Source organism: Passer domesticus, chromosome 23 (genome assembly GCF_036417665.1).
Source record: "Passer domesticus isolate bPasDom1 chromosome 23, bPasDom1.hap1, whole genome shotgun sequence".
Lineage (NCBI taxonomy): Eukaryota > Metazoa > Chordata > Aves > Passeriformes > Passeridae > Passer > Passer domesticus.
Window position 1 is genome coordinate 6,307,990 of NC_087496.1, and position 13,552 is coordinate 6,321,541.

The window sequence follows — 13,552 nt, forward strand, 5'->3', positions numbered from 1 at the left end:
TCCCCAGCAGCTCTGGGGTGTCCCCAGGCCATCCTGGGTGTCCCCAGCAGTTCCTGGGTGTCCCCAGCAGCTCTGGGGTGTCCCCAGCCCACCCTGGGTGTCCCCAGCAGCTCTGGGGTGTCCCCAGCCCATCCTGGGTGTCCCCAGCCCATCCTGGGTGTCCCCAGCAGCTCTGGGGTGTCCCCAGCAGTTCCTGGGTGTCCCCAGCCCATCCTGGGTGTCCCCAGCCCATCCTGGGTGTCCCCAGCCCACCCTGGGTGTCCCCAGCAGTTCCTGGGTGTCCCCAGCAGCTCTGGGGTGGCTCCTGTGCCCAGCTGGCACCGTGCCCCCTCCCAGTCCCTGTTTGCTCCCTGGTTAATGCTCAAGCCCCGGAGCTGCAGGGGGCACAGGGGTGAGCCCAGCACCCAGGGGCTGCTCTGGGCACACCGAGGGGAGAGGATTTGGGATCTCTCAGCGAGTCCTGCCAGGGCAGGGCCAGAAAAGCAGACCCAGCCTGGCCTCATTAATTTGTTTCTGCATCAACAAAGGATGGATTAACAGCTCGGGGCTAATGGAGTTGGTGCCTTTGATATCTGACTTCACCTTGATATCATATGATTTGTCAGTCACTCTGTGACTGAGTGATATTTAGCTTGCAAATATTAGGATCTCCCCTGACTGCCAGGCTTTTGTTTGTTCTTGTGCTGTGCCAAGTGGAGCCAGTGGAGTGTGTGTGAGCTGCGTTTGCAGAGCTGCAGCTCCCACAGACCTGCTCTGGCCACTGAGAAGAGCTGGGATGAAAATATTGCCAAAGTTACAAAGCCCCTCAATGGTATTTGAATTAAAAATCCTATAAAATACAGGGTAACAAAGCTCCCTAAATGATATTTGAATCAAAAATCCTATCAAATACAGGGTAACAAGGCTCCCTAAATGATATTTGAATCAAAAATCCTATAAAATACAGGGTAACAAGGCTCCCTAAATGATATTTGAATAAAAAATCCTATAAAATACAGGGTAACAAGGCTCCCTAAATGATATTTGAATCAAAAATCCTATAAAATACAGGCTGACAAAACTCCGTAAATGATATTTGAATTTAAAATCCTGTAAAATACAAGCTAGCAAAGCGCCCTAAATGATATTTGAATGAAACATCCCATAAAACACAGGCTAACAGAGCCCCCTAAATGATGTTTGAATTAAAAATCCTATAAGACACAGGGTAACAAAGCTCCCTAAATGGTACTTGGATTAACAGTCCCCTAAAATATAGGCTTACAGAGTCCCCTCAATGATATCTGAATTAAAAGTCCTGTAAAACATGGGCTTACAAAGGCCCTAAATGATATTTGAATTAAAAATCCCATAAAACACAGGCTAACCAAGCCCCTAAATGACATTTGAATTAAAAGTCCCCTAAAATACTAACAGAGCCACCTAAAAAAGTCCCCTAAAACAGGCTAACACAGATCCCTAAATGATATTTGAATTAAAAATCCCTTAAAACACAGGCTAGCAAAGGCCCTAAATGATATTTGAATTTAAAATCCTATAAAGGGGAATTAAAGCTTGAAGTGTCCAGGATGGTGAAGCAAATTATTCCAAATATTCCCCATGAATTGTGGTGTGAAAATATTGTAGCTGTAGAAGAAGGAGCAGAGAAGAGTTTCCTCTTTTTTTTTTCATTTTTTATAGGGTTGAATGGGAGAGCAACAAGTTGGAAACTGGTTTGAGTGCTAATTATGTAGGAAAAATTAAATGTCAGTGTTGTTGCTTGCTGCCCAGTCCATTTAAACCTGATTTATTAGGATTTGAGTTCCCAGGTTGTGAAAATATTGACCAGGTAGCCATAAAAGAAGGAGCAGAGAAAAATTTCCTTTTTTTTCCCCATTTTTTCGAAGGGTTGAGTGGGAGAACAACAAACTGAAGACTGGTTTGAGGCTCCTTTGTGCTGATTATTGGGAAGAAATCATTGAGTTTCAAGCTTGTTGCCTAAATCCATTTAAACCTGATTTGCTTGATTTCTGCTGCTTTTATTTCTCAGATTTCCATGAGTTCTATTGTAAAAATATTGTAAAAATACTATATATTTTACTATATATGGTAAAAATACTATATATTTTATTATAGCAGGTAGCTATTCAAGAAGGAACAGAGAAAAAATTCCTTATTTTTTCCATTTTTTCACAGCTGGCTGGGAGAGCACCAAGCTGGAAGCTGATTTGAGTTCCTGGGTGTTAATTATTGGGGAGAAATCACTGAATTTTGTGATTGTTACTTGGTGTCCAGCCTGATTTAAACCTGATTTATTGGAGTTCTGCTGCTTTTATTTCCCAGTTATGAAAATATTGTGCAAATATTGACCAGGTAGCTATAAAATAAGGACCAGAGAAAAAAACTTCCTTTTTTTTTTTGAGAGTTGGCTGGGAGATTATGATCCTGGAAAACGATTTGATTTTCCTTGTGCTAATTTTTTGGGGAAAACCATTAAATATCATTGTTGTTTCTTGCTGTCCAGGCTGATTTAAACCAGATTTGTTTGATTTGTGCTGGTTTTATTTCCCAGATTACCAAGAGTCCTGTTATGAAAATATTGTGCAAATATTGACCAGGTAGCTATAAAAGAAAAATAAAATTTTCCTTATTTTTTCCATTTCTTGCAGCGTGCGAGATTATAATCCTGGAAAACAATTTGATTTTCCCTGTGCTAATTTTTTTGGGAAAACCATTAAATATCATGGTTGTTCCCTGCTGTCCAGGCTGATTTAAACCAGATTTGTTTGATTTGTGCTGGTTTTATTTCCCAGATTACCAAGGGTTCTGTTATGAAAATACTGTGCAAATATTGACCAGGTAGCTGTAAAAGAAAAATAAAATTTTCTTTATTTTTTCCATTTCTCGCAGCGTGTCGGCTGCGAGATTATGATTATGATTTGATTTTCCCTGTGCTAATTTTTTTGGGAAAACCGTTAAATATCATGGTTGTTCCCTGCTGTCCAGGCTGATTTAAACCAGATTTGTTTGATTTGTGCTGGTTTTATTTCCCAGATTACCAAGAGCTCTGTTATGAAAATATTGTGCAAATATTGACCAGGTAGCTATAAAAGAAAAATAAAATTTTCCTTATTTTTTCCATTTCTTGCAGCGTGCGAGATTAAGAGCCTGGAAATCAATTTGATTTTTCCTGTGCTAATTTTTTTGGGAAAACCATTAAATATCATGGTTGTTCCCTGCTGTCCGGGCTGATTTAAACCAGATTTGTTTGATTTGTGCTGGTTTTATTTCCCAGATTACCAAGAGTCCTGTTATGAAAATACTGTGCAAATATTGACCAGGTAGCTGTAAAAGAAAAATAAAATTTTCTTTATTTTTTCCATTTCTCGCAGCGTGTCGGCTGCGAGATTATGATTATGATTTGATTTTCCCTGTGCTAATTTTTTGGGGAAAACCGTTAAATATCATGGTTGTTTCCTGCTGTCCAGGCTGATTTAAAGCAGATTTGTTTGATTTGCCTGTTTTATTTCCCAGATTACCAAGAGTCCTGTTATGAAAATACTGTGCAAATATTGACCAGGTAGCTGTAAAAGAAAAATAAAATTTTCCTTATTTTTTCCATTTCTTGCAGCGTGCGAGATTATGATCCTGGAAAACAATTTGATTTTCCCTGTGCTAATTTTTTTGGGAAAACCGTTAAATATCATTGTTGTTCCCTGCTGTCCAGGCTGATTTGAAGCAGATTTGTTTGATTTGTCTGTTTTATTTCCCAGATTACCTGGCCAGCCACGGGCGCCTGAGCGAGCCCGAGGCGCGGCGCAAGTTCTGGCAGATCCTGTCGGCAGTGGAATATTGCCACGGCAGGAAAATCGTGCACAGGGACCTCAAAGCTGAGAACCTCCTGCTGGACAACAACATGAACATCAAAATAGCAGGTATTCCATGTTATTTTTGTGTATTTTTTAATAAAACCCCCACCCTCTGCTGCCTGAGATTCCATCGTGGTTTTTCACGTGAATTTTTTTCCATTATGGGTGTCAAAGTCCATCCAAATTTCCAATATTAACTTCCATACTTAGACTTACAGACTTTTTTTTTGTCTTTAAAGCTGCCAGATGTTCAGGTTAAAACAGAGTTAATCAAATAACTTCTTTCAACATTAAAAAAAAAACAACCTCAAAATGGAAGCTTATTGATTTTTTTTCTCCTTTTTGCATGCATGATTTCACTTTAATTATAAATTTAGACACAGCAGATGTTGCTAGCAATAGAAATCACTTTCATTACAATTCCACGGATCCTTCCATGGTGACTTTAGCCCACAGAGGCTGGAAATGGGTAAAATAGAGAATATCTTAATTTGGGAGACTGTTGAACTTCAGCCTTCAATAACAGAGCAGGAAGGGAAGAGGAGTGAAGGAAGGAGAAGGAATTTCCCTTTCTCAGGCTGAGAAGGGTGAAATGATGGAACATTTCTGCTCGTTCCTGGGTTATTTTACCTTTGCATTTCCCTAATGGGAAATGGTGAAAATTTTGGAATGGTGGGAGGGTTGTGGGGCGCTCCCCAGGGGGGTTCATCAGTGCTGCCATTTGTGGGGTGCTTTTCCTGTGCTCATTTCTCATTTCATACTTGAATCCACCTCCAGCAGCTCCTGGAGGATCGTGGCTGAGAGATAATTGATTCACCAGGCCAGTTTATACTGAATAAATCCTAAATACAGCCTGAGGGCTGCCAGTCACCCCCTTGCTCTGAGGAATTGAGCTGAAAAAAGGGAATTTCTGTGCTTTTTTCCTGCCTTCACTGCCACATTTTGCCCTCTGATGCCTCTCCACACCCGTGTGCAGCTCGTGGTGTTCACCCTGGCAGAGTTTTCCAGAGCTCCCCAGGGGTCTCAGCTCCTGCTTCCAGAGGTTTTCCTGCCCTGGATGTCCTGAGCACTGCAGGGATGCAAATCCCCTGGGAGGATCTCCCTCCAGAGCATCTCAGGAGAGCCACGGGCTGTTCTGGGAATTCCATTGTGGAGCCCTCCTGGAAGGGCTGGAAAGGGGACGAGGAGATTCCAGCAGCTCTGCCCTGCCCCAGCTGCTCTCCTGCTCCACTTCTCCAGTGCACAACGTTAATTACAGGTGGGCTGCATGCAAATGAGCCCGTGGATCTCAGTCAGGCTTTATCAGGTTGATAAGAGCTCCCCGTGTCCAGCCTGGCTGCTGAAGGAGCTGGAGGAAAGTTCAGCTGGAAACTCCGCGGTGATTTGTGCCGAGTCAGTTGTTGGGTTTTTCAGTGCAGAGGAGAAGGATGACGAACTGCACAGGGATTGTCTGGGGTTTTTGGAGTTATCTGTGCTGTGCAGATCTCTGGGAACAGCCTCTTCCAGTTGTTCATCTTCCTCATGGCTCGTTTATCAGGCTGGGGAGGGACAGAGGGCAGCCAGGATCCCAGCTCTGATAGCTGGGGCTTTCCTCTGATGTCAGGTCATGGAGGAATTGAAAAAAATAATTCATAACTGACGAATTATTTTGATAAAGCTCTTCTTAGCTTCCAGTGGGCCTCTTGCTTCGTTCTGCTGCTTGCAAGAGTTTTATTGAAGCTTTTTGCTCCTCGGGAATACAACAGTGTTTAGTCAAGCACTGAAACATGCACAAAGTCACCTCTGTATTTCAGCCACCAGGAGAATAAACTGACATTCACAAGTCAGTTCCAAAAGTCAGTTCCAAAACCTGTGGGTTCATAAGATTGCCACATTTGATGCCTGAGGCCGGACTGAAATCCAGTTTTGTGTTAATATTGCTCTAAAAGAACAGGGACAGGCAGAATTCAAAGGATGTTTTCTCCCTCACCAACTGGACAACAAACAGAGGATGAGTAAAGAACTTGAGGTCAAGAGCTTTGATAGGTTTATTTTCTAAAAGATACGAGGTGGTTGGGAGCAGAGCCCTCAAATTTTAGTGTAAGCAGCAAAACTGAAGGTACTAATGAGATAAAATGTCCATTGAGAAGGGGTAGGGTGAGGAATTCCCTGTCAGGTTTAACGTGGAATTTGTGCTTAGCACTAGCGAGGCAGCCCTGCCTGGTTCTTCCCAAGGTTCAGCACTGGTGATGTGTCCTTTGGATCTGCTGCTTTTTGAGGGCATCATCTGAGGCATTTCATCTCCCTGTGCTCTCTCTGAGCCCAACCTTTGCTGTGCAGCCAGAAATCCACCAGTGAAACCCAAACCCAGCTCGTGTTTGTGTCCTTCCAGCCCCAGAGTGAGGTGCCTGCAGGAAATTCTGCCCCCCTGCAGCCTGCAGCAGCCCAGGTAGGCAGAGCTGTTGTTTTGAAGGAGGCTGGAGCTGCTGCTGGACAGGGAGAAATGTGCCTTGACGTCAGGAGAGGCTGCTCAGCACTCAGCCCTGAAGTGGGGCAGGTTTGCTGCTGCCATGCCTCGCCTTTATCAGCACCTCCGTGCCCATTATCTGCCAGGCTCACGTTTCTCCTCCAACAAAAGCTGCCTGTGGCTCTCTGCGAGGCGGGCAGGTTGGGTTCTGCACTCCTAATTTTGGGATTAATTAAAGCTCTGGAGCTCCTTCTTGGAGGGTTCTGGAGGGACAAAGGAGAGGCTCTGGATGCTGAGCAGAAGTTGCAGTGGCTCTGGCAGGGAGCTGCCGTTCCTCAGATTGCAGATGGGGCTGAAACCTCAGGCTGTTGCCGTTCTGAAAGGGAAAACAGATTCCACTGCCGTGATGGGCGCTCAAAGAAATGGTACCTTGGAAATTCAGGATTATTCTGGAGGGGGTAGTGAGATTGAGAAACCAAATACCACAACTGGGGAGAGCCAATATTTGCAGATTGCACAAACACAGAGTTTATTCAGCTGAACACAATGCCGCAAATGATGGACTTGTTTGGGGTTTTTTGTTGGTTTTTTGGTTTGTTTTTTCTAAAGTGCAGATTCAGGGAAATGTTAAGAAGATCACTCCATTATATAATCTCAGTCCTCTGGTAATGAGCCCAATTTCAGTTCTTTTAGAATTCTGTCCCTGGCATATGTTTGTTTTGTTTTGAGTTTCATTTTTTTTGAGGGCTGGCACATTTTTTTCCTCAAATATCAGTGATGTTTCCTCTGGAATGGGACATTTTTGGGGTTAAAAATGACCACTTTGGATCCAGAATGGCTGTGACAGATCAGAAATACCAAAGAGGAACAAGGTGGAAGGGGGAGAATGAGAGACTGATGATTGTTTTGTGCTTAACTGAATCCTGGCCACTCCAAAAAGTGGGGCAACTCAACTGACAGTGCAATAATTAAAAATTGAGGAAGCCCCATGGAGCAAGCATCCAGGATCCCGACTAAATCCTGATTTTTTTTTTTCCTTTGAAAGGGTTTTCATGGATGTTATCCATGCTGGAGTGCTTACAAATTGTTTCCCAGCCATTTGTGTGGAGAGAATAATGGAGACAAAAGGGGTGACCACAAGAAGTTGTGTACCCTAACAAATAATGCTGGTCTCCCCCACCCAGGGAATTATTTTGTCCAACAAGAGAACAGAATTGGATTTTTTAAAGCTAAGAGCCACTCGCTGACATACAGAGCACTGGTTTTAATTCCTATATGCCATGAAAAAGCCCAGTGCCAGTCAGGAGGTGTCTGGCAGAGCTTTGTGCTGTCAGTGCCTGCTGAAATTCAGATCTGAAGGGTTCTGGTGTGAAAAGGGAAGAAATTGGAGCTTTAGGAGTGCAGGGCTGAGGCAGAGTGGGGAAATCATGGTCCAGGTGTAGAAGAGAGCACTCCAGGCACAGGGGCTGCTGAGGAATTCCTTCTGGCAGCAGTTCCAGCCTCTCATTCATGAATTGTCTGATAAAGCCCTGTGCTGTCACAGGGCCAGCCAAGGGCTGCTCTCCCACCCAGTTCAGCTGCACTTCTGCTCAGAGAGGCCAGAGCACCTCCAGGATGCTCCTGAGGTCCTTTTGTGACCAGCAATAAAATCTTTATGTGTCACGAAATTCATCATCTGAAGTTAATAATAACATAAACCTGAGGCTTGTCTTGTATTGGTTCTGTTCTTCTTGCTGCTCAGATTTCTTCATGTTTCTTTTGGTGATTTCTTCAAAGAGGTGACTTTAAATCCCAGTCTGGACAAGCAAAGAATGTGACTTTTTTTTTGTTTTTAGGATTTGAAATCCTCGTGCTCCCAAGCAGGTCATGCTTTCTTTAGCTGTGCTTACAAATAAATGTTCTTGTACTTGTGAATCTGATAGGAAGATTTATGAGGGTGGCACCCGAGGGAGAGCTGCAGCTCTGAGATAAAAACCTGATGTTTATCTGCACTCCGAGGATGTTGAAAACCTGACAAATCCGAGATAAGTGAGGGGAGAAATCAGATTTAAATGACACCTACACGGAGTGGCAGAGTGCTGCTGTGGAGGGCAGAAATGGCTCCGTGCCTCCCGAGGCATTGTCACCGTTGCCAGGCCAATTCTGTGGGAAGAAAAAGTCTTCTCAAAGGGAAGAATGATTTTAAAAAATGCACAACAGCAGTCTGGTTGTGATAGGGAAAAGGGGAAAAAAGGGAAAAAAGGGAAAAGGTGAAAAAAGGATGATATGTTTATGGGTCCCAGGATGAGGGAAGAGATGAATCTGACTCTATATTTCTTAGGACGCTGATATATATTATATTATATTATATTATATTATATTATATTATATTATATTATATTACATTACATTATATTACATTACATTACATTATATTACTATATTATATACTATATATCTTATAGTCTATATTTTATATATAATTTTTATTTTCTATTAGATCTTTAATATTATATATTATCTTATATTTAATATTGTATATTATCTTTTATATTATATTATATATTATATAGTGCTATACTAAACTATAGAGAGAAAAGAACACATCAGAAGGCTAGAAAAGGAGTGAATAATAAAAAACTCGTGGCTGCTCAGAGCCTCACACAGCTGGACCATGATTTGTCATCAAATAAAAATTCACATGAGGCCAATCAGAGATGGACCTGTTGGTGACCCATCTCCCGAGCCCGTTCTGCAGCCATCACACAGTTATTGTTCACATTTCTGTTCTGAGGCTTGTCAGGGGAAATTCCTGACAGAAGGATTTTCATAAAATATCGCAGTGACAAAAGGGAGAAGGAGAAAAAAGGGAAGAGGTGACACCGTGCTGGGGGGGATTTGGGGTGGTTCTGTTGTCCCCCCTGAAGGTGCAGCAGGAGCTCAGAGGGGAAGGGCAGAGGGATGTGCAGCCCTGCCCTGCCCCGTGCCCCCTGCAGCAGTTGGGAATCTGAGCCGGCCTTGCTCCCGGCCTGGTGACGTCCCTGGGCCGCGGTGGCGTCACCGGCCCTGCCCGTCAGGGCTCTCTGTGACACTCTGGCCCTGCTGGGAGCTGGCCTTGGCAGCAGCCCTGGCAGCCTGCCCGGCTGCAGAGCCTCTGCTGGTGCCCAGGTGCCAGGAGCTCACCCTGCAGGGATGGGCTGTGCTGACCCCCGGGGCACTCGGGGCTCTGCACGTACCAGGGATTTAGGGCACTGGGAGGGGATCGTTCCCAGCCCCAAAAACCAAAACTTTGCCAAAATGCTTCGTTTTTGAGTGGTCTTGCAGGTAGGGTTCCATTAGGGGCTGCTGGAGCTGCTGCTGGGAATGCAGCCCCCACTCCTTTCCCCCAGAGCTCCGTGTCAGCAGCCCCAGCTCTGCTCTGCTGCTCCCAACCAGCTCCACCATGACTTTTTCTGATTTTTTGTAAAATTTCTCTCTCAGCACAGGCAACACAAACGGGGTGAATGGGGTGGTTCAGCAGAGCCCGTGGTAACCACAGCATTTATCAGCTCTGCTATCTGCTGGTCAGCATTCCAGCACATGGGAGCACTCAGAGCTGGATCCACAGCCTGAATCCTGTTTGTCACCTCCCAATGTCCTGTTTGTCACCTCACAGGAGCATTCAGAGCTGGATCCACAGCCTGAGCCCTGTTTGTCACCTCACAGGAGCATTCAGAGCTGGATCCACAGCCTGCTGTCACCCTGTTTGTCACCTCCCAGCATCCCTGGGAGCATTCAGAGCTGCCCCAAGTCTGAGCCCTGTTTGTCACCTCCCAGTGTCCCTGTTTGTCACCTGCCAGCATCCCTGGGAGCACTCAGAGCTGGATCCACAGCCTGATGTCACCCTGTTTGTCACCTCCAGGAGCATTCAGAGCTGCCTGAGCCCTGTTTGTCACCTCCAGGAGCATTCAGAGCTGCCTGAGCCCTGTTTGTCACCTCCCAGCATCCCTGTTTGTCACCTCCAGGAGCATTCAGAGCAGGATCCACAACCTGAGCCCTGTTTGTCACCTCCAGGAGCATTCAGAGCCGCCTGAGCCCTGTTTGTCACCGCTGTCACAGCAGCACCAGCAGCTGCCCAGCTCCAGGGGAGAAGCACCAACCTCTGTCTCTGAGCTGCTTTTGCTTCTCACCCCTGAATTATAAAAAGTCCTGTGAATGTCAGAGCCCAGCTGGTCCTGCACCAGCAGCATTTAAAAGCGTGTTTGATTTGTGGGGCTGCAGACAGCCCCAGTAGCAGTGTCCTTCCCAGCTGAAGTCCCCGTGGTGTCCCCTGCCTGTTGCTCTTGGCACAGCTCCTTGCTCCCAGCTCCAAAGCTTGTCAGGATTTGTTGTGTATTCCAGGCTAGGAAGCAGCTCAGGAAAGCCCAGGAAATCTCAGATGATCTCCTGGCAAGTCAATAATCTCATTTATCTGCTGTGACTGTCGGCTCGTTGAATTTTAATGGTGGCTGGACTCAAAACTCCTCCAGGTTGTGAAGGTTTTGCAGCATTTCAATAATTCCACAACTCAAAAACAGCAGCAGAGGACACCCAGCATCCCAGCAGCACCAGTGGGAGTCCCCACAAGGATTTGGGATGGAATCACATCTGTAATTATTCTGATTATTCTTTGTGCTGCAGTGCGAGCTTGGAGTGACTTTTCCTTTCATTTTTTTCCCCCAGATTTTGGCTTTGGGAATTTCTACAAGAGCGGGGAGCCTCTGACAACGTGGTGTGGGAGCCCCCCCTACGCAGCCCCAGAGGTGTTTGAGGGGCAGCAGTACGAGGGACCCCAGCTGGACATTTGGGTACCATTATCCTGAATTTTATCTGCATTCCAGCCAGCTTTTGGGAAGCTGGAACGAATATTTCATTGTTCTGGAGCTGCAGATTTGGAATATTTGATTGTTCTGAAGGTGCAAATCTGGAATATTCAATTTTTCTTATGTGCAGATCCAGAATATTTCATTTTTCTGAAGCTGCAGATCCAAAATATTTGATTTTTCTGAAGCTGTAGATCTAGAATATTTGATTGTTCTGAAAGTGCAGATCTGGAATATTTAATTTTTATTACCTGCAGAGCTGGAATATTTGATTGTTCTGAAGGGGCAGATGTAGAATATTCAATTTTTTTACATGGTGCAGATCTGGAGTATTTGATTTTTCTGAAGCTGCAGATCTAGAAGATTCAATTTTTCTTACCTGCAGATCTGGAATATTTGATTGTTCTGAAGGTGCAGATCTGGAATATTTAGTTTTTATTACCTGCAGAGCTGGAATCTTTGATTTTTCTGAAGGTGCAGATCTAGAATATTCAATCTTTCTTACCTGCAGATCTGGAATATTTGATAGTTCTGAAGCTGCAGATCTGGAATATTTGATTTTTTTTTAACTTGCAGATCTGGAATATTTGATTGTTCTGAAGCCGCATATCTGGAATGTTAGATTTTCCTGATTTTTAAATTAAATTAATCCAAATCGCCTTCACAAATAAAATCTTAGTGAAGCTGGTAATAAAATAAATTTTTAAAAGTGCTTTTACATACATTTATCTGCCTGCGTGCTGGCTCTGTGTACATAAGCACCTGATAAATGCAGGTTTTACAAGGCTCCAGCCTGCCTGGACCTTTGGGGATTGCTAAACACAGAGCAGACGTCAGCCAGGTGACCCTCAGGGCACCAGAAGGGAATCCCTGAACTTTGGTAAATATTCCTTCCATGAAAAAAGTCCTAAATCATGAACAGGCCCTGCCTGCCCCCAGAGGAGGTGCTGGTATTTGAAATAAAATCACCTTCATTCTGAGTTAAGGATTCTGTGCAGGTGCTCAGCTTGCAGCAGTCCCCAGTTCAGTTCTTGACAGGGTTTTCTTTTAAAAAATCTATATTTAATTGTAAAATCTCAGCGTTTTTACAAAGTTTTGAGGTCAGCACCTGCTTTTTCCCCCTCGAGAGACCCAGTGCTGTGCCAGGCTGCTGTGGTTCCCTCACTGTTATTTTTTTGGCAACAACATTCCCATGATTGCATCCTTCCAGGAAAAAGCAATCGGAGCAGAGCTCTTGCCCATAATTTCCCCTTTTGCTCACATTGAATAATCCCCTAAACTGACTGTTCAGACAGGCTTGAAATGTAAAATATTACAGTTTTTCACTTTGAGTGGCTGCTGTCTGAGGGTTGCTTTTGTTTGGGCAAGGCTGAGATTAATAATAAATAAATAAATAAATAAATAAATAAATAAATAAATAAATAGTAGTAAATTATATAAATCATAAATTATATAATAATATATCATAATAAACTATAAATTATAAATAATAAACAACATATTAATAAATAATATGCTTAATAATAACAATAATAGTAATAATAGTCATAATAGTAGTAGTAATAATAATAATAATAATAGTAATAATAATAATAATAATAATAATATAGAGATATCCCAAATTCTCAGCTGAAGTTGGGGATTCCCTTCTCAGTCACCCGTGTGCACCTCCCTCCTTTTGCACCTAAATTCCCTTTTTCTGCAGAAAAGAATTATTTCTGTGGCAGGGCTTGGCTTGCACCCTCAGAGGCACTGCTGGGGGCTTGGGACCGAGCTGAAAATTCCCTTTTTTTCCCCACAGAGCATGGGGGTGGTGCTCTACGTGCTGGTGTGTGGAGCCCTGCCCTTCGATGGACCCACCCTGCCCATCCTGAGGCAGAGAGTGCTGGAGGGCAGGTTCAGGATCCCTTATTTCATGTCAGAAGGTAACAGTGGCCTGGTTTTACTCACTTTAATGTGGTTTAAATAAATTCTGGGCTAACCAGGAGGTGGGCAGGGGGAACAGCACTGCTGGCCATGAAGAATTTGGGTTTTTCTCCACTTTAATGTGATTTTTTGTCTTGTTTTGAGAGGTTTTTGCAGCAGTGACAAGCTCTGGGCTGGTAGGTCACTGAGCAAGGCTAAAATTCTTATTTTTCTCCTTTTTCCAACAGAGTGTGAGCACCTGATCAGGAGGATGTTGGTGCTGGACCCATCCAAACGTTTGAGCATTGCCCAGATCAAGGAGCACAAGTGGATGCTGGTGGAAGTTCCTGCCCAGAGGCCAATCCTTTACCCAGCAGGGGAGGAGAACGAGCCCTCCCTGGGCGAGTACAACGAGCAGGTGCTGAGGCTGATGCACAGCCTGGGCATAGACCAGCAGAAAACTGTGGAGGTAAAACTCAGAGCGGGGTGAAACTCACTGAAATTGGGGTGAAACACCACAAATGGGGGTAAAA

The 13,552-nt window shown here is 44.2% G+C and overlaps 1 protein-coding gene across 1 annotated transcript in view; it reads left to right on the forward strand.

Moving 5' to 3' along the window:
* Nucleotides 1-13,552, forward strand: part of SIK2 (salt inducible kinase 2) — a 31,133-nt gene that overhangs the window by 7,546 nt on the left and 10,035 nt on the right. The window contains exons 4-7 of the mRNA XM_064398004.1: nt 3,753-3,914; nt 10,975-11,099; nt 12,916-13,039; nt 13,268-13,488. Coding sequence (XP_064254074.1) covers nt 3,753-3,914; nt 10,975-11,099; nt 12,916-13,039; nt 13,268-13,488 — 632 coding nt within the window. The remainder of the gene's footprint in view (nt 1-3,752; nt 3,915-10,974; nt 11,100-12,915; nt 13,040-13,267; nt 13,489-13,552) is intronic.